The sequence below is a fragment of the Panthera leo genome, chromosome D1 (genome assembly GCF_018350215.1).
Source record: "Panthera leo isolate Ple1 chromosome D1, P.leo_Ple1_pat1.1, whole genome shotgun sequence".
NCBI classification, from domain to species: domain Eukaryota; kingdom Metazoa; phylum Chordata; class Mammalia; order Carnivora; family Felidae; genus Panthera; species Panthera leo.
In genome coordinates this window covers 106,980,639-107,000,378 of record NC_056688.1, presented here as the reverse complement: position 1 = coordinate 107,000,378, position 19,740 = coordinate 106,980,639, and the positions used below count along the sequence as shown (strand labels likewise).

General features: G+C 53.4%; 1 protein-coding gene and 1 long non-coding RNA gene across 3 annotated transcripts; one reads left to right on the top strand and one right to left on the bottom strand.

Moving 5' to 3' along the window:
• On the bottom strand, positions 1 to 12,176 carry SPINDOC (spindlin interactor and repressor of chromatin binding). 2 transcript variants are annotated; one of them, XR_006193766.1, is made up of 7 exons: positions 11,848 to 12,176; positions 7,796 to 8,125; positions 7,546 to 7,695; positions 7,155 to 7,292; positions 6,790 to 6,990; positions 5,019 to 5,236; positions 708 to 795 (listed from the first exon to the last, which is right to left on the bottom strand). XR_006193766.1 is itself a non-coding variant. In XM_042905761.1 (6 exons), the coding sequence occupies exons 1-6, from the start codon at positions 11,972 to 11,974 to the stop codon at positions 584 to 586; spliced, it is 1,158 nt and encodes a 385-aa protein (XP_042761695.1). In that variant the 5' UTR covers positions 11,975 to 12,176; the 3' UTR covers positions 1 to 583. The 2 variants fall into 2 exon arrangements, 1 of the variants encoding a protein (XP_042761695.1); XM_042905761.1 differs by lacking the exon at positions 5,019 to 5,236 and having other exon boundaries at positions 1 to 795.
• Positions 12,177 to 12,407: 231 nt separating this feature from the next.
• Positions 12,408 to 14,180, top strand: LOC122200080. The gene is made up of 3 exons (XR_006193713.1): positions 12,408 to 12,567; positions 12,708 to 12,814; positions 13,911 to 14,180. It is a non-coding gene; the product is annotated as an uncharacterized LOC122200080 (long non-coding RNA).
• The last annotated feature ends 5,560 nt before the right edge of the window (positions 14,181 to 19,740 follow it).

Below are 19,740 nucleotides of genomic sequence, written 5' to 3'. Positions count from 1 at the left end.
TCTCTTAATAAAAAAAAATAATTTATTGTCAACAAAGGAGATATATACAACAGGAAAACAGGTGAAAGAAGGGAGTGAACAAAAGCCCCCAGGTGGGCTGCTTGGGCCTCCTGCAGGGATGGAACGGGAAGAGGTAATGGAGGCCTCCTGGTTTAGGAGCCTGAACGGGTGGGGGAGGAGAGGCGTCCCCCGAGGTAGTGGGACTCAGTTCAAACCCCATCATGACCACCTCTTGTGTAAGGCACTGTGCCAAGGGAGAATGGTGGGGGCTGAGAGGGGGGGACGGAGAGGTCTGGGTCAGCAAAAGGATTGGGGTAGGTGTTCTCCACAGGCCCAATGCCCTACCGCACGACTGCCCTCAGGCCAGCCTGCCCGTCTCAGGGCCCAGCCCCATGCCTTGCCGGGAGCGTCTGCCAATGCCCCCGAGTGACAGTGGATGCTGCCCACCCCCTTCCTCTCCTCCAGCCTGCCTTGGCACCCAGTTTTACTCTCTCCATCAGGTGGCCGAGCTGGGCAGCTCTGAGTGATAAGCCAAAGGGGGACCCTGCCTCTTCCCTCCCCCCCTCCCCAGGAAAGCAAGAACCTATACACCACTCCCTGCCTCTGGCTGCCCCCCGACAGCGGTGCTGGATTCCGACAGAACCGTAGGCCAGTTTGGGGTGTCACCTGCTCCCACACCCTTGGCGCCCTGGGGGTGCTTGGACCAGTCTTGCAGGAGGCTGACTGCCGGGGGCTCCTCCATCCGTACGCGGATAACCTGGAGATCCAGTGTCCCGCGAAGCCCCGGAGGGGGAGCTGGGCAGGGATGGGAGCAGAGAGCACACACGAGTCAGGGCCCTCCAGACCCCCCACCACAAGGACGTCCCCTGAAGGCCTCTGCAAACCGCACCTCCATTTCCGGGCCCTCATTTCCCCAGCCCGGAGCCTGGTATGAGGGGGACCCTGAGGACAGTGAGAAGCTCCACTCTCGGTTCACCCAGGGACCACGAGCGACCGGAAAATGAGGTCACGGCTCCTTTGGCATAAGCCAGTCATGCCCCGTCGCAGGCTTCCTCCCTCGTGTATCCTGGTGCCCAGAGGCTCAGTGCTGTAGGCCTCGCTCAGCTCTTACCTTCAGTCGACTCTCTCATCTAAAACTTCACTGGGCACCCTAGCCTCAGTGCTTCTGCCCCGTGTGGGCAGAGGGGATGCGAGTGGGGACCCGCAAACAGAGTAAGACACAGCTCTGCCCACCGAGGGGCTCTTGAATGGGTACGCAGGGTAAGGGGAGAATCCTGGATGCACAGGCCTGGCTCAGCACCCCAGCCCCGCTTTGCAACGTTCACCAGGCTCATCCCCTCCTGAGAGTCAGCACCTACCACACAGGGATCAGGAATCGGGGGGATTAGCGCTGGGGAGCAACCTCATAATAAGCAAAACTGGGCCCTCACCCAGGGGAGGGCAGGCTCCCCAGAGCTTTCGAGCAGCCACACGGGCACGTGCAGAAGTTACTTTACACTGAAAAGCAAAACAGAACATGCGGACTGTTGCAACGTCTGTTTTGAGATGCATCGGTTTGTGGTGTTTTTCCTAGGCTGTTTTTAGAGACTGGATTTAAAACGTGGCCGAGAAAACAGGCACAGTTTTGCTGCACAGTTTGCGGAGGATCAAAACCGCTTAACGGCTGCCAGCGTGTTACACAATTGAGCAAACTCCACTCTGCATTTGCATGAGCTCCCCCGTGTCTCTGACGAACTAGAAGCTCCTTGAGAGCAGGCTCAATCCCATTCATTTGTTCCTGAATTTAACTGCAGGTTCTCGAGCACCTACGCTGTGCCCAGCACTGTTCCTGCTGCTAGAGCTCTGACAGTGCATGGAGCAGACCCAGTACCCTTCCTAGAATCGATGTTCCAGTGGCGGGGGCCAATAAATAAGATAAACAAATACAAGATGCACCGTGTTATGTATGGAAAGAAACAAAGCAAAGAAAAAATATATATACATATGTATACCAGAGAAGGGGACAGGACAGCGTGGAGGGCCTTATACAGCGGGTATGTTAGCGGAAACGTACAAAGAGTGAGGAGTCAGCTATGTGGATAGCTGGGGAACAGCATTCCAGGCAGAAGGAAAAGCGAACGCAGGTGCCCTGCTGGCACATGCCTGCTGCCGTACAACAGCAGGCCGGTGCCTGTGCAGAGTGGGCCGGAGAGGGTAGGAGAGGGAAGATGCTCGCTGGGGCGAGCATCGCTGGTCACCATGAGGACCCTGACTTTTTATCTGGAGTGGGACAGGAACAGCAGCGACAACATCCAACGTGGTTTTCATTAGGGACCCTGGCTACTTGTAAGAGATCAGACCACAGCGGGCAAAGACCAGAAGCTGGGAGGCCAGTGAGGTGGCTGTCAAGGAGCCAGGCAAGAGATGGCTCGGACCAGGGTAGCTGCAGTGGCGGGGGAGACAGGAAGGTGAATTCTGAACGGGTTTTGGAGGTGGGGCTAATGGGATTTGCTGACTGCTTGACGCGGAGCCTGGGAAACGGAAAAGGAGGACTCTTAAGGATTTATTTAGCCTGAGTAAAGTGCAGAATGGAGAAAGGGGAGAGAAGGCTGGGGGTGGGGGTAGAGGTGGGGCTTCAGTTCCGATACGCCAGTTTGACAGATCTTACAGACAACCACAGACATGTCACACGGGCCCCTGGATGAGAGGCTGGAACCCAGGGGGAGAGCTGGGTGGGAGCTGTGAGCACGTGAACTTAGGCCTGGATTGCTCTGGAAGTAAGGCCCTGCCCCGTGGTTCAGGCATCTAGCCCCTCACTCGCCAAACATGTAAATAGCACCTAGATCCCGCGCTGGAAAATGGGGAGATCGTGGGAAATGAAACAGACACACTTCCTGACCTGAAGCAGCTCACATTCGACCAAGGGGAGGAAAGATAACCGTCAGATCCATGTGCAGAAGAACAGGCAGGAGAAAGAGAACAGCGGGGGAGGCTGGAGGAAGACCCGGCCAGTTGCCCGGGACCCCAAGGGTGGGAAGGAGTTATGAGGCAAGGTCACCATTACTGCCGCATCAGGAAAGGTAAGGACAGAGAACTGACCGCTGGATTTTTATCTTAGACAAGTCAACAGTGACCTTGCCAAGAAAGCAATTTCAGCATGAGATGGGAGAATGGAAATGGCTCCCGGAGAGACGAGAGCCAGTTAGTGTAGAAAATGCTCCCCAGCTTTGCTGAAATGGTTTGGGGACACATGGTGCAGGCGCTAGGGAGGAAAAAGAGGTCAGGAAGGGAAAAATCATAGCTTGGTATAGGCTGCTGGGTAAGATCTGGAGGAGAGGGAAAAACTGACGGTGGACAGGGAGGAGAGAGCAGCCAGCGGGGTGGTGGGGTGGGTGCAAGCAGTGGGTCCAGAGGGCTAGGCTGTTCCAGAAGCCGTTTAGTCCCAGCAGCAGAGTAAAGGCAGAGGATGCAGCTGGGATGCTGGAGGGGGATGGGCACAGGTGGAAACGCACACAGGCTGCCACTTACTAGGTGAGGGGCCCTGAGAGGGGCCTTACCTCCCCCCTGGCTGTTTCCTCTTCAAAACGGAAATCATAATACTGTACGTGGTGATTGTGGGAATTTAAAGAGATAACACACTAAGACGTTAACAAGTCTAGCACACAGTAAGAGCTCACTAACTTACGGACTTCTTAAAGCAATAGGATTAAGTACCAATTCTTTCTGGCAGCATGGAGGGCAGAGGTGAGGGTGGATGGGGAGGGGAGCATCAGGAGAGGTGTGATGTCCTGCCAGAAATCACGCATGATTCGGGCTCCAGGGCCAAGAAAGAGCAGGCCAGGAGGACTGATTTATTGGTCCCCAGGGCCAAGCCGAGTCCCTTTTGCACTCCAAGCCCAGAACCGGTCCCCTTCTCTCCTGGGAAGCCCAAACCTCTCTGCTTCCCCAGCCTTGTTCTCCCCTCCACTCCCCCCACATTTGTGCACGTGTGCATACCTGCACACGCCTTCTCCAGAGGGTGGGCCCAAGTCCTTTTCTCTCCTTTCTCATCAAGGTTTGTTTCTGAGCAGCGACTCTGAAAAGGTCACTGCCAAATGACCAGTAAAGGCAGGCACTGTCCACTCTTCTTTTGAGAAGTCTTTACTGAGGGCTTTCTTTACGCCAGGCGCGTTACTGGGTGCGGAGGATACAGCAGTGAACAAGGACCCTAACCCTTGCGAAGCTCACACACACACTTTCTCCTTGGCCCAGCCTGGAAACGTCCTGGGCCTGGCCAAGGAATCCTAAAAGCCAGGTCTCCAGGTCTTACTCCCATCAAACACTAACAAGACAAAGACGCTCTTTTTCCCACAACTTGTGAGTGGGGTCTTTAAGGCTCACCTTCTCTCTTGGCTTGCACACGTCCCCACCCTCATCCTGCCAGGCCCTTGGAAAGTTCTAGAAAGTCTTCCCTGGCTTCAGATTTGTATCTATGAGCTCAGCTGACCTCACTACAACACCCTTTCCCCCATTTCGGATCTCTGACTTTCAAACTTTTAAAAAGTGGTAGCATCTTTCCTCGGAATCTTCCAAGAACTTCAATACGTAACGCAACTCAAAGCGAAGACATTCTGGCGGAAGCCTTGCAGGTTTTTGAGAAATCTGCCCAAGCTTTGGGATCCGGAAACAGTCACACCATTACTCCGGAGTCTGTGCTCTCTCTGCACAGAACTACGGAGGGCACCCCACCATTTTTTACCTGCAGCGTCACTGCCTCCGACCTGTACCCCCGAAACAGAGAGCTAAGTTTCTTGGGTACAAAGGCTGCCTCACTCATGTCATTTTTCCACAGTGCTTCCCTCAGGGCCGGGCCGCAGGAACACCTGCCGCCGCGCCGCACAGCGTCTGCTGCGGGTTCCGGCCCCCTCCAACCTCCCTAGATCTCACCACTGCCCAGAAAAACCCTCTCACAAAATTACTGAGCCCCAAGGCCTCGGAGACTTTGCCCGCACACCCCATATGAACCTGAGATCTCAGGGACTCCCTTCTCAGCTACTCACCACTCCAGATGGGTGGAATTTGGGCCCAGGGTATCCCAGGACTCAAAATGAAGGCTCCCTTTCGAGAATGAAACCAGAAGACCCGTTAAACAGTGGAAGCGGTCAGCCATTTAGAGCAGTGATCCACCGAAGAGAACGAGGAAGCTCGGGAAACGCTCAAGTCCAAGCAGAGCACACAGTCTCGGGGAGGCAGGACTGGAATGTGGCTCAAGCTGAAACTTGAGACAGTTAAAACCGTGATCTACGTGAAGGGGTGAGGCCTGCCTCGAGATGAGAAAAAGCGGAACCCACTTTGGTAAAACATCACTAAGCACAAGTGCACGTGTGCACGCACACGCGCGCACACACGCACTAAACTTTTTGTAAAAGGTCTCGAGGATACAAGCTGATTAATAGCAGTCCCCGCGGGTGAGCGAGGTGGAGCAGAAGGGACACATTTGCATTGTTTTCTTTATGCAAAAAGTACACCTCCTTTTTGAGAGCCCTGCTCTGGGGAGCCCCCCGCACCTCGTGTGCTCTCGTCCCCTGAGCTCTAACTCCGAATGCACACTTCAGACAGGCTGGGACGAGGGACTGTGTGTGCCGCTCAGCCACTCCTGTAAGAACCACTTCCTGAGCCTGAGATGTCTGGCTTGGAGAGACGAAGAGGAAGCAGGCTCAGCCTCTGCCCTCCTAGAATGCATTCCAGTCTAACCTGCATTCTGCCACTGCTCGGCTATGTGACCGCGGCAGGCAGAGGCTGCCCTAATCCCCAGGACCTGCGAATACAGTAAGTTATGTGGCGAGGGAGAATTAAGGCTATAAGTGGAATAAATGTTGCTATCAGCTGACTTCCAAATAAAGGGATTGTCCTGGATGATCTGGGTGGGCTTGATGTAATCACAAGGGTCCCCATGGGGGAGAGGGAGGCAGAAGAGACAGACCAAAGACGGAATCTTCAGAAGGACTCTACTGGTCACCACTGACTTTGAAGATGGAAGGAGAGCATAAGCCAAGGAATGCACACAGCTTCCAAGAAGCTGGGCAGGAAAAGAAAATGGACCCCCTCCCTCCCCACCAGGAGCCTCCAGAAAGGAACATGACCCTGCCGACATCCAGATTTTAGCTCAGTGAGACCCATTCCAGGCTTCTGACCTCTGGGACTAAAGAACAGTAAATTGTGTTCTTGTAAAAGCCACTAACGTCTGTGGTTAATGTGTTACAGCAGCCACAGGACACGAATACAAGGACCGAGGGAAGAAGGAACCGTCTCTCTGAGACTCAGCCTTTCTACACGAAACGTACTTTTCCAAGGGCCAGATGAACCACACGCAAAACTTTCCAAAAATCGGTTGAACGTGACGCAGACACGTGCGCTGATCATTAACATCGGGCAATTCGCTGACCTGCGGTCTCCACCGAGGTGCCTGCTGAGCTCACCACGGGTCCCTTCTCCTGTTCTAGTCCCGCTCAGGCCCTTGCTCCACCAGGGCGAGGTGGGCACCTCAGGTTCCGGGTGGAATCAGCCTTAAGTGTGGTGATGGGTTTGGAAGCACTGGCCTAGCCCAACCTCATGACCAATTCCAGGATACTCCCCAGGAGCCAGCCGGGCAGCTCAGCTTTCTGGCCAGTCTCTGTCATTCAAATCTGCCTGCCTTTGGCCCCGTCTCTCAGGAGACCCGAGTGCTAACCACCTCTTCCCTAGACTCTGCTGCAGAGCAGCCTTGACGAGGCCAGACCCCAGGGACGTGCCCGTCTGACCCTCCCTTGTGGTCCCCTCTCAGGAGCTCACCTGGAGAGGGGCTTTCCGGCTGGGGAAGGCCCCCTTCAGCAGCTCTCCCCTCTTTGGGTGAGTCCTTGCTGTCTGAGGCCCTGAGCTGGGTGTGGGAGAAGAGCTGGAGGACGAAGCCAGGGGGGAAGCTGCCGTCGGTGAAGTGCCGGACCTCAGCGGGAGCCGCAAAAGTCTCCGTGGGGGAGTCGGGTGATGGGGGGTCTGAAAGGAAGCACAAGACGGAACTGTGGGTCTGAGCGGCCTATCGCTACTAAAGCCAGAATCCAAAGACCTGGACCCCACCGCCCCCCTCGCCAGCTTGGCTTTCCTCTCGGAGCACCGTGGCCAGAGCCCATGCCCGCACCCGCACTGGGCCTCCCTGTCACCTGGGTCAGGGTCTGGGTCCAGGTCCAAGTTTTTGGTCATGGGTCTGCCTCTTTTCTTTCTAACTGGCTCTTCCCCAGGAGGCTCCTTCCATCTCTGACCACGGGGCTTCTTGTTTCCTGGCTCTGAGGCAGGGGCAGCTGTGGAACGAAAAGACCCCATACCTTTTAAAGGGGCTCCACTTCTCTCTCTGTTCCTTCCCTTGCCCCCCCCAACCAAAAGAAAAGAAAAAAGAAGGGGTCGCGCCTCTCCCTCCGTTCCTCCCCCCACCCCTGCGAAAAGAAAGAACAGAGCAGGAAAGAACGGGCCGCGCCCGAGCCTCTCTCCACACAGAACACAGGGCGCGTGCTCCCCTCTCCCCAGCTCGGCCATAAGGGCTTTCCAAAGACTGACCAGGAAACTCGAGGGGGCGGAGTCCCCTGGGCCGGCTCCTTTTCGGGAGAGATGCGTTGTCCTCAGAGTCCAGGAGGACGACAATCTCCGCTGGCATTTTGGCAGGGTCCGGGTCAGAGTCTGGGTCAGCTTCGACATCCTGGCCCGAGTCTGCAGGTGGCAGGTGGCAAACACCCAGTGAGCTCCGAGGGCTCCCAGAGTCCCGACTTTTCCCTGTGTCCTCCACCCCTGGTCCCCCAGTTCCAACTACCTGAGACGGGTGAAGAAGGCTGCTCAGCTCTGACGTCTTGCAAAAGGGCCACCCCCTCACTCCAGGCCTCCAGGATGTTGCTCTTCTCCGAAGGGCTCAGGTCCAGGGTGTGAGGGTGCTGCTCCAGAATGTGCATGCGCGCCGTGTCCGCGGAGGGGGACCGGATCTCGGCCCCACACACCATGCACAGCGCCCGCCCGCTGCCGCCTGGGCTGTTTCCCACCAGGAACTCCTGTTCCCAAGACACCTGCTGCCTGGGCTCCTCACAGCTGTCGCCGCCCGCCTCCAGCAGGTTGGGCCTAGGTGGCGGGGTCTTTTCCTGCTGGGCCACTGCAGGGGGAGAGGTGCCGGAGAGCGCTATCAGTACAAGTGCCCGTGGCCTGAAATACTCACAACCTGACTCCCCAAACTTGGTGGAGCAGTGGGGGGTGGGGAGGGGAAGAACACTCCTCCCCAGAGTCTCTCTTTCTCCCTTCCCCTGCAGCCCGCGAGGCACTGACCGTATTAAACACAACCCGTGTGCCCTGGCATTCTGCCATCTCACTCTGGACCTTCTCTCAATCTGGTCTCGGACCACAGATTTTTCCAACAGGCTGTGTTCCCGCACGTCCTCGGCCTTGGCACAACTGTCCAGACCATCCTGACCAGTCTGACAGATTCTTCTACTTCCTTCACGGCCCTGCTCGAAAAGCTACTCCTGGGACTGTCTCCCGACCTCCCACCCCTGGCAGCTGGTTGTATCCGACCTGACTTCCCGGCCACTGCGCATCCTTTCTGGAGGACAAGATCGGTAAATGTCATCATCTTCTTGTCCCCACAGGGCCTGGCACAAAGGAGATGCTTGGTGAGCCTTCAGTCGGTGAAGGACAGGCATGCCCGTTTCTCTACCTGGTGAGGCACCTTCAAAAGGCCATCCTATCCCGTCACGATCCCTTTCCAGAGCACCTGCAGGTGTGATCTCATTGGTCTGCCTCCCATCCACTCTTCGTGCACATGGACCACAAGCTCTGGCAGGGCAGAAACCGTTTGCACCTCGACCCACGTTAGCCTGGCAGCTCAGTGCTTCTGCGGAATCCTTGTGGTCTCTCCTGGCCGGACCTCCCTCTTACCTTCTCAGGTAAGATGGGATGGAACACAAACACGGGAGGCCCCAACACCTAGGGATGCATGTGAGCGGTGGCATTCGGTGTGGGTCTGAGAACTGGCCAGGACTCAGAAGATCCAGGTCCTATGTCCCACGTGACTGTGAACGGGAGCCTTGACCTCTTCTTGGTTGCCATCGGGCTCTTTCCCACCATTCCTCCAAAACAGCCCTCGTCAAGGTCATCGATGCTAAACCCAGCAGTTGGTCCTTAAGCTTCACCTTCGGACTCATCGCTTCTTCCCTCTTGATTTTTGCCACTCGGCTTCCGGGCATCACCTCCGGTGGGTTCATCTCGTACTTCCCTGGGACTCTCTTCCGGTCACTTGTGCTGGTTCCTTCTCATCTTCTCAGGTGCCTGCTCGGCTCCTGCTTCTTTCAGGGCGCTGCTGAAGAACCGTCTTCTCATGAGGCCTTCTCTGCTCCCTGCAGGAAGCTGCCATCTGTCCGTCCCCCCCACCCAGCACTCCACTCCCCTTCACTCCTCAGCCCCCCATCACCTGGCCTAACACGTGTTTTTCTTGTGCACTGTCTGCCCACTGGACTGTAGGCTCCAGAACGGCATGACTTCTGATGGGTCACACCCGTATCTCCAGCATCAAGAACAGTGCTTGGCATGCAGACTCTTGATTTCGGCTCAGATCACGGTCTCACGGTTCACAGGAACGAGCCCTGGGTTGGGCTCTGTGCTGACAGTGCAGAGCCTGCTTGGGATTCTCTCCCTCTCTCGCTCTGCCCCTCCCCCGCTCTCTCTCAAAATAAATAAATGTTAAAAAAAAAAAATGTGTGCTGAGGGACTGACTCAGTCTCTAACCTGGAACCACTGGAGAGCTCCCCAATTTGGTTAGTTCTTGGACCCCTTCTGTCTACCTCTTTCCCATTGTCTGCCTGCTGACGACTCTGGTATTTGTACCTCCAGCCAGATTCTCCCATGGAATCTAAACGCACGTTTTTGATGCCTATCTGACCACACCACTTGTGTGGCATCTCTTAACTGACCTCGTTGAAACCGTAACTCGCTAGGGGCGCCTGGGTGGCTCGGTCGGTTAAGCGTCCCACTTCGGCTCAGGTCACGATCTCACGGTCCGTGAGTTCGAGCCCCGCGTCGGGCTCTGTGCTGACAGCTCAGAGCCTGGAGCCTGTTTCAGATTCTGTGTCTCCCTCTCTCTCTGCTCCTCCCCTGTTCATGCTCTGTCTCTCTCTGTCTCACAAATAAATAAACGTTAAAAAAAAAAAAAAAAAAAGAAACCGTAACTCGCTAGCTGCACGCGCCTGCGTCCTAGCCTTCCCGTCTCGGTGCGTGGGAGGCCCGTCCTTTCAGCTGCTCTGGCCAAAAACCTTGAATCCATCCTTTCTCCCTCTTACCCCAACTCTTTCAAAAAGCTTCTGCGTTCGGATATTTACACTTGGGATTCCGTCCGCCTAAGATGCTTTCCCTCCAATTATCCGCAAGGTTCATTCCCTCTCTTCCTTTGGGCCTGTGCTCAAAATTCACTTTATTAGAGAAGCCTTTCCTGACCACTTGATATTCCAAATAAAACGCGCTCGCTCTCTTTTCTCCCCTCTTTGCTCTAGTGTTCTCTGAACCACTTATCTCCACCTGACACACGATGCATTTGTTTGTTTGTCCTTGGTCACTCATTTTATATATACGTTCCAGAAAAAACGTTTCCTCTTTCTTTGCGGCCATTTTAGCGCGCCCAGTCTAAAATCGCCTGGCTTACGGTAGGTGCCTGACAAAGACCTGTTGAATGAATTAACTTCTCCGGACTTCTTCCTCACCCCTAACAGTGGGGAATAGGGTGCTTCTTGCACGGTTGTCAGGACAACTGAGACAGCCTGGCATCCAGCATTCAACAAATACTAGCAAAAGCAAGGAAAGAACCTGTTCCATGCAAAGCTCTGAGAAGGGTAGTGATCTTTATTTCCCTGACTTGTTTTAGAACTCTCCAGATTCCAAAAAGGAGAGACAGTGCAGGGAGACAGCACGCTCTGCTGAGGTTAAATGAATGGCCTTGCTCTCAATTCAATCTCTTTTGGGTACAGTCCCCGCTTTGGGAACAGGTATCTGAGGATGAAGAGATATTTGCATTTTCATGGAAAAAAAATTTTTTTTTTTTTTTTGCATTTTCACGAATATTAAGTTTTCCAGGAAGATGGCCCTTTGTTTTCTAAAGGTTTGCAAGATTCTGCGGACTAAAGAAACTGGGAAAGGGGGAGGGGAAACCAAGTGTTCCGAGATTGTTCCTCAAAGCCCCTCCCAAGGCCATCTCCTTCCTGCGTGGCTGAGGGTACCCCTCGAAAGCACGTCTTTCCCTAAACGGAGTAGGCTGTACGCAATCTCATTCACCCCTCAAGCGCTAGAATCTGACACCTGTGGCTTACGCAAGTGGAAGGCCTGGGATGCAAGGGGGGTTGGGGGACCAGGAAAGCTTTCTGCGTAGACGGCCCTGAAAATCCTCCTCTTGGGGAGCGGCATCCTCGGGATCTCTCCGGACACCAGGCTGCCGCGCCCAGCCTCCGGCCCGGAGGCCTCGCTGCCCCTCGGCCTAGAACACAGCCTGGCCCCCCGCGTATGCCTCTCTCCCCGCGGGGCGGGAGACCGCGGCCGCCGGTGCTGGGCCCGGGCGAGGGGGCGCTCGGGCACCGGAAGATCCGGAGCGCGCCGGGTGTGGATCGAAGGCTCCAGACCCTGGACGGGGGCGGGGGAGAGGGAATTCGGGGAGGCCCCAGATTCCAACCCCTGGAGGGGGCGGAGCGAGAGCTCGCCCGGGCCCCAGGCCGGAGGGGGAGGGGGCGCCCGGGTCCCAGGCCGGAGGGGGAGGGGGCGGCGGAACCCCTGACTGAGGAGGGGGAGGGGGCGCCCGGCCCGGGCCCGGGCCGCGGAAGCGGGGTCCCCTTCCATCCTCACCTCTGAGCATCGGCTCGGGCCGCGGAATTACGGCCACCACCATGGCCTCCTCCTCGTCCTCCCCTTCCTCGCATTTGAGCGTCACCTCGAAGCAGTCGAGCGCGGCGCCCTCGGCCTTCAGGGCCATGGTGCGGCCGGGAGGGGGTGGGAATCGCGGTGACCGGACGCCGGAGGCCGGGCGCGCAGCCAGGGGCCGCCTCCCGCTCCGCGCTGCCCCCTCCCCGCCGCCCGCCGCTCACCGCCCGGCCTGCGACGGACGCGTCCGGGCCTCCCCGAGACCGAGCGCGTCGGGACCCCGGGCGGGGAGGGCTCAATCCGGGGCCCCAGGCCCCCGCCGCTCCCTTTTATGGAGGCTCATTGTCGGCGCCCGCCCGACCGGCCCGCCGCGGGTCCGCCCCCGACCCCGCGCGGCCAATCGCGCGTGGCCCCGCCCCGGGCACGCGGCTCCGCTAGCCTCCCGGGGACCCGCAGGGCTGCGGGGAGGGCCGCGGGCTCCCGGCCGCCCTCCAGCGCGGAGGCGGGGCTTGCCGGCGGCGGGAGAGGCCCCCAGACCCCGCGGGCGGGGGGCGCCCTCCCTCGAGCTGCCGGTCGTGCACGCTCGCGGGCGTCCGGAGCGCTACCGGGTGCCCTGGGGTTGTGTTCGGGGTCGCTTTTGCCTTTCCTGGCACAAACCTGCCTCCGCCAGAAGATGCCCCGGGCGGGAAAAGAACCGGCGGGGCAGTGAGCGGGGCCTCGGCGTGGGAAGGAAAGAGGGCGGGGGTGGGGTGGGGTGGGGAGACTGAATTCCTTCGGATTTTTGCCAGCCTTGTGACCTTGGGCACCTTATCTGCTTTCTTAGACTATCTCATCCTTTCTCTCAGAAAACATTGTGGAACCTTCTGGACAAGGGGATGCAAAGAAGGAAAAGCCAAGTGGAGTGTGGGCACACGCAGACCACCCCGATGGTGTTGATTTCCATGACTTAAATGTGAGTCGAGAGATTTGGAGCCTCCCCAAGGTCACACAAATCTTTGAGAGCCCCAAGACCAGAGTCCGGTTGCCATGACACTGCGACATCATAATCCTACTTTGGGGGAGCTTTTATGGGCATCTCCCTCTGCTGTGGGAGCTCTGGTGACATTTCAGCTGGGAAAATGTCTGACCCTGGAAATGCATCTTAAAATGCCACCGTATCAGACCAGACACTCCTCCATTTGTCCCTCCAGTTAAGGAGTGCTGGGGAGCTTGTTGTGTTTGCTAATCTCTGGGATGCCTCCCTGTCCCCTGTTGGACTTCCCCGTCCTTCCAACCCCCCTCCCCCACAGGTGTCACCAATACCCTGCATTAAGTTCTTTGTTTCAGGTAGAGTGGTTCCTGTTTTCCCCGTTGGACCCCTAGTGATACACCCAATATTATGCCAGGCACTTTGTCTTCACAAGTCTTAAGTGGTATTGTTCCCATTTTACAGAGCAGGAAGTTGAGGCTTAAAGGGTTAAATTATTTGCCCAAGGTAATATAGCAAGAATCCTATTTCATCAAGTCTAAGGTGAGCATTTTCCCTACATTTTAACATCCTTGGAATGGGAATGCATTCTATCATGGACATCATTGTGAAGTTTTCAGAATATGGAGAAAGTTTAAGATCGCCCTTCTGATAGATAATCAGACTGTGATGTTACCAGCAAAATTAGAATGAGACATAGGTGAGGCCACTTTGTGACCACAAAGATGACTCAGTGATTGCTGCTGCTTTTTTTTTTTTTTTGGTAATATTTATTCATTTTTGAGAGAGAGAGAGAGAACGCGCGTGTGCGCGCGCAAGCTGGAGGAGGGACGGAGAGACGGAGACATAGAATCTGAAGTAGGCTCCAGGCTCCGAGCTGTCACCACAGAGCCCCACGAGGGGCTTGAACCCGCTTGAACTGTGAGATCATGAGCTGAGCTACAGTTGGACGCCCAACCAATCTGAGCCACCGAGGCTCCCTGCTGCTTCTTTATCAGATCGGAGATAACACTAATCCTGCTTACATCCTCCTGTTTCCTAGAGGATACTCAGTCTCTAAAATGCCTCTGCTTTTTGACAGCATTCAATCCAGAACTGGTCCCCACTTCCCTAAGTCCTCCACAGAACCATGGAACACAAGCCCCAATGTAAAGAGACTCCTATGAAGACTTCCCCTAGGGTACGTTCTCCTTTACAGCAGCAAGTTAAGTAAACCTAACCTTTTTTTTTTTGATAACAGCTGTGCTCCTGGTGGTCTTTGGTCGGAATGCCTTGACAACCTTAGCCAATTTAATTTGCCTACATTTTCATTTTTATGTATATGAAGACAAATACGATTAATGTCTCTGTCAAAGTATCAGTAAGTCTGGAAGAGATCTTGAACTATAAAATACAATACAATATGAGAAATCGTGTCAGAATTTGGCAGAGTTTTTTTCTCTTCAATGCTTATTTATTTTGAGGGAAAGACATGGAGCAGGGGAGGGGCAGAGAGAGGGAGGGAGGGAAGGAGAGAGAATCCCAAGCAGGCTTTTTTTGCTGTCGGCGGCCGCACAGAGCCTGATGGGGGACTTGAACTCCCCAACCGTGAGATCATGGCCTGACCCGACATCAAGAGTCGGATGCTTAACCGAGTGAGTCACCCAGGCGCCCCTGGCAGAGTTTTTTTTGTAAGGATACATAAAATAATGTCTTGTCCTGCTAGCACGATATCTTAGATTTAATGAAACATGGTTTGTTGCAAAAGCAGGGCTCAGCTCTGGCTCTGCCTGTCCTGTCCTTGCTCTTTCCATTACAGTTCTGTTCTGCTTCTCTGTGAACTTGAAGTAGTGGGTTTTTGTTTTCTTTTGTTTTAATGTTTATTTATTTTTGAGAAAGAGACAGAAGCAGAGACAAAGCGGGGGAGGGGCAGAGAGAGAGAGGGAGCCACAGGATCTGAAGCAGGCTCCAGGCTCCTAGCTGTCAGCACAGAGCCCGATGCGGGTCTCGAACCCATGAACCGTGAGATCATGACCCGAGCCAACGTCAGACGCTTCGCTGATTGAGCCACCCAAGCGCTCACTTATTAAATGAACAGAAGGGTAGATACTATTAGCTCCGATATATACATGAAGAAATCAAATCTGAGAGAAATCCGTCCTTTGAGGTCAAGCAGCTTGCAAGCCACAGAGCAATTCCGTCCCACTGCAAAACCAGGGCTCTTTCCCCCTGTCACACCTGCTGCTGAGCCAGCCCTCTCTGCACGGAGCACTTGAGAGGGAGCTCCGGGCCATCTTAGGTGGAATTCTCATCCACCGGCTGCGTAGTCAGAGCCAAATGAGAGCTCGCGGAATCTCTATTATGGAGATAGTGCCACGCGGAGGAGAGCGGGTAGGCATTTCCTAGATAAGGACGTCTGTAACTTGTCTTTGGGCTTTGTGAATTTGGCTTCGGAATATGAGATTCCTCAAACAGGAAGGGCAGCCTGGAGATAGGAGAGTTGGGGACGAACTGCCTGTTTCCAGCAATTCGCTGCTCCAGGCTACTCTCCATAATGTCTCCTGGGCCAGAGGCCCAAGCTGGGATGAAGCATTTCCTTGGGGTACAGCTTTTACTATCGGTGGCATTTTAAGCCTCCGTGCTGAGTGGGGACAGTGAATGGGGTGCTGCAGGAAATAAAGGAGCTCTAAATGTGGAGAGGGCCGTTGACGACTAAGAAAGCGGGTGCATGTGTGGCTTTGCTCCTAACTTGGCATTTTGTAGTGGCCTTCAGCAAAAGCCGTAATAAATATCCGTCCATGCTCTTCGCCTCAGTAATCCCATTGCCAAGAGTTACCCTGAAGTCCTCCAAAAGAAGAAAGATAATGACTCAACGCAGATACAGCAGCGTTTGCCACTTGCACTACTCAATCCTTAAAACTTAGGACACTCTTACTCCTGGGTGACATTTTACTTAGTTCTTGCAGGTAGTCACATGTCCCCTTCCCTTGGCTCTGGACTCAGTTGGGACAGCTCTGCTATGAAATGGGCATAAGGGGCACAGCACACTGTGATGGTTTGTTTTCATGTCTCAGTCCCTTGTGGGCTGTGGGCGCCTGGAGGGGCAGGTCCATCTTTCTGTCCATCTTTCTAGTTCCAGCATGGGCCCAGGGGCTGTGGTAGCCCCAGCTTGGAGCCTGTATGTCAGGGCTCTTGTTGCAAAAATGTCAACTCAAAGTAGCTCAAACAAAATGGGTTTGTTGACTCTTGGATTTCAAGGAAGGGCTGAATACCCAATCATCGGAAGAGCAGGGACACGGGCAGGCTCTGGGGATAACTGGACCCAGGAAATGAATGCCACTAGGACATTCTTTTCACCTCTGGCCTCTGCCTCTTTCTGTATATCAGCTTTATTTTCTCCTTAGAGATAGGGTTTTCCCAAATAGCAGGTGATATGGTTGCTATTTCCATAGACAAGCTTGTAACTCTGTGTTTCAAACCCCCTTTCCCCTCCACTGGCCACATGTGCTACTGTGCTGGCCTCTGTAGGACACACTCATATCACCAAATGACTTCTGGCCCTGTACTTTGGTGCCAGTAAATGAGCTGAATGAGCTTAGTGGGCAAGAGAATTTCTGGAAGCCATTCCTACTGAGGACAGCTATCAATAACTATATAGGGCAGTGGCTACGAACTATGTAAATCTATAGCAGTAAACCACCTCTCCCGAACTGCTGAAACATCACTGAACTCAGCAGTTGGAAAATGCCAACAACTGGGCCATCTCTGCTTGATCTGAGGAGAAGAATGGGAGAAAAGAAGGCAAAAAAAAAAAAAAAAAAACAAGCAAAACCCTCAGCCAATCAATGCAATAAGAATTTGGGGGATGAATGAATACAATAGTAAAATACTAGAAATAACCACAATGTCTAACAACAGGAACCGGCTAACAAATGATGGTGTGTTAGCACCAAAAAGAGTACATAATCCAGGTTGTAACAACCTGGAAAAGCATTTATGAAATAATGTTAAGTGTGCAAACCAACAAACACGTAGGCTGTGATTATGTTGAAGCAAAAAATGGAGTAACATTGATACAGATCAAAAGTAAACATGAAGGGGGGTACCTGGGTGATTCTTGATTTCAGCTCAGGTCATGATCAGGGTCGTGGGATCAAGCCCCGTGTCAGGCTCTGTACTGAGTGTGGAGCCTGCTTAAGATTCTCTCTGTCTCTCTTTGCCCCTCTTCCCCACTCGAGTTCTCTCTTTCTCACTCTAAAAAAAAAAAAAAAAAAAAGTAAACATGAGAAACAGAAATAAATGTGTTGTGATAACAGAATGATTGATGAAAATGTTCATTAACACATGCAAAATGTTGTGAGTGCTCTACGATTCACACAAACATTAGAATAATTTATTTTTTAGGGGCGCCTGGGTGACTCGGTTGAATGTCCGACTTTGGCTCAGGTCATGATCTCTCGGTCCGTGAGTTCGAGCCCCGCGTTGGGCTCTGTGCTGACAGCTCAGAGCCTGGAGCCTGCTTCGGACTCTGTGCCTCCCTTTCTCTCTGCCCCTCCCCTGCTCCCGCTCTGTCTCTCTCTCTCTCAAAAATAAACATTAAAAAATATTTTTCTAAAAAGAAATATGATCTATGTTTTAAAAATGTTTTATTTATTTTTGAGAGAGTGTGAGTGGGGGAGGGGCAGAGAGAGAGGGAGACAGAGGATCCTAAGCAGTCTGAGTGCTAACAGCAGCGAGCCCGACTCGGGGCTCGATCTCGCGAACCGTGACACCGTGACCTGAGCTGAAGCTAGATGCTCAACCGGCTGAGCCCCCCCAGGCACCCCTGATCTATGTTTTTATATAGGAAGGTATTCGTGAGATTTTAACTGGCAATAGAGATTACAAAACTATGTATATCGTGATCCTGATTTTTTTTTTTTTTTCTATTTCTGGGTATCTTTCTTTTTCTTTCTTTTTTTTTTTTTTATCGTGATCCTGATTATGTCAGAAAAAGCACCAGAGTGGTTACCTATATGCAGGAATGAACAGGAAGCTATTAACGTTGGTTAACCCTGGATGGTGGGATTATGGCTCATTTTCACATCTTAAAGTTTTTTTTCCATCTGTAGTCTTTCGCGTCTGTAGTTTTACTTGTAGAATCACGATTTTAAGGATAGTAATTCCTACTAAAGGAAGAAAAGATCCCAATGCAGCAGACACTAGACAGATGTCTCATAAGGCAGGAATGACAAGTATTTGGCCCAGTAGCTGTGGTGAACTGGCTTGTTTTCAACTATTTCGCTCCCCCTGTAATAAGATTACACGCCCAGCCTCGTTACCTTGAGACTTTTCAGTGCCTCTTACTCAGCGGGGAATACCTTCCCATCCCACTGACTTTGGGCTTGGCAACGTGACTTGCCCTGGCCAGGAGAGAGTGAGCTAGCGTGAAGTAAGCGATATCCTAGCCGAGGCTTTGTGGGTATTGGCGTGCTGTGGGTTGGCCCCTCCTGGCGTGTGCCGTCCACCATGACAAGAGCACGCTGCCCCTCCAGCCTGGGTCCTGGAATGGGAGACACCCCAGTGCGCCCGAGCCCAGCTGGCCTAGGAGAGGCGCCGTTGACCCACAGACCCGTGAACGAGAAGTAAACACTTGCTTTCGTAAATCACTGCGTTTCAGGGTTTGTTACGCAGTGTTGCCACAACAAGCTAACGCTTCCAGACCTTGTGTCCTCTCCCCAACGCCCTGGTTATTATTATTTTTTAAATGTTACAGGGCTGAGGGTGGCATGAGGGGGACAAGCCTTCTTGGTTTGCCCGGGTGACAGAGGGGTTTCCTGGCATGTGGGGCATTCAGGTTATTAAAAATAGCTTTAGGAGGGGCGCCTGGGTGGCTCAGTCGGTTAAGCGGCCGACTTCGGCTCAGGTCAGGATCTCCCAGTCTGTGAGTTCGAGCCCCGCGTCGGGCTCTGTGCTGACAGCTCAGAGCCTGGAGCCTGTTTCAGATTCTGTGTCTCCCTCTCGCTGACCCTCCCCTGTTCATGCTGTCTCTCTCTGTCTCAAAAATAAAATAAAAACGTTAAAAAAAAATTAAAAAAAACTAGCTTTAGGAGATATAATTTACATTCCGTAAAATTCACGCATCTAAAGCGTACAATTCCGTGTGCAATCTACATCACTACAGTATGATTTCAGAACATTTTCGTTCCTCTTGAAAGAAACCCCATACCCACTAGCGGTCACTACCCATTGTCCATCGCCGCCCCCCCCCCCCCCCCATCTACTTACTGTCTCTATACATTTGCATATTCTGGGCACTTCGTATAAAGGGAATCATACAGTATTGGCCTTTTGTGATTGGCTTTTTTGTGTGTGATTGGCTTTTAATTAGCAAAATGTTTCCCAAGTTCATTCCTCTAACATGTATCAGTGCTTTTTTTTTAATGTTTATTTTATTATTTTTGAGAGAGAGCGAGAGAGAGACGGAGTGTGAGCAGGGGAGGGGCAGAGAGGGAGAGGGCGACATAGAATCTGAAACAGGCTCCAGGCTCTGAGCCGTCAGCCCAGAGCCCCCTGTGGGGCTCGAACTCGGGAACGGAGAGATCATGACCTGAGCCGAAGTCGGCCGCTTCACCCACTGAGCCACCCAGGCGCCCAGTCCTTCATTTCTTTTTTTTTTTTGCTGGGCCATATTCAGTTGTAGATACATACCACGTTTTGTTTGATGATAGACATTTGAGTCGTTTCGACCTTTTGGCTATGGTGCTACTGTGAACATACGTGCACAAGTTTTTATTCGGACATCTGTTTTCAGTTCTTTTGGGTACGAACCTGGGAGTGGAATTGCTGGGTCATATGCTAGTTCTACGTTGAACTTTTTGAGGAATTGCCAAAATGTGCTTCCACAGCGGCTGCGCCCCGCATTCCCACCGGCAACGTAGGAGAGATCCGAT

Bases quoted from the DNA above. Each gene is read 5' to 3' on its own strand.
- SPINDOC (XM_042905761.1), bottom strand. From the start codon at position 11,974: ATGGCCCTGAAGGCCGAGGGCGCCGCGCTCGACTGCTTCGAGGTGACG. The intron at 6,991-7,154 runs GTGACAGGGAGG...GCTTCCTTTCAG, and splicing joins GGACCCAGACCCTGACCCAG to ACCCCCCATCACCCGACTCC. The intron at 796-6,789 runs GTGAGCTCCTGA...ATCCCTGCCCAG, and splicing joins GCCGGAAAGCCCCTCTCCAG to CTCCCCCTCCGGGGCTTCGC.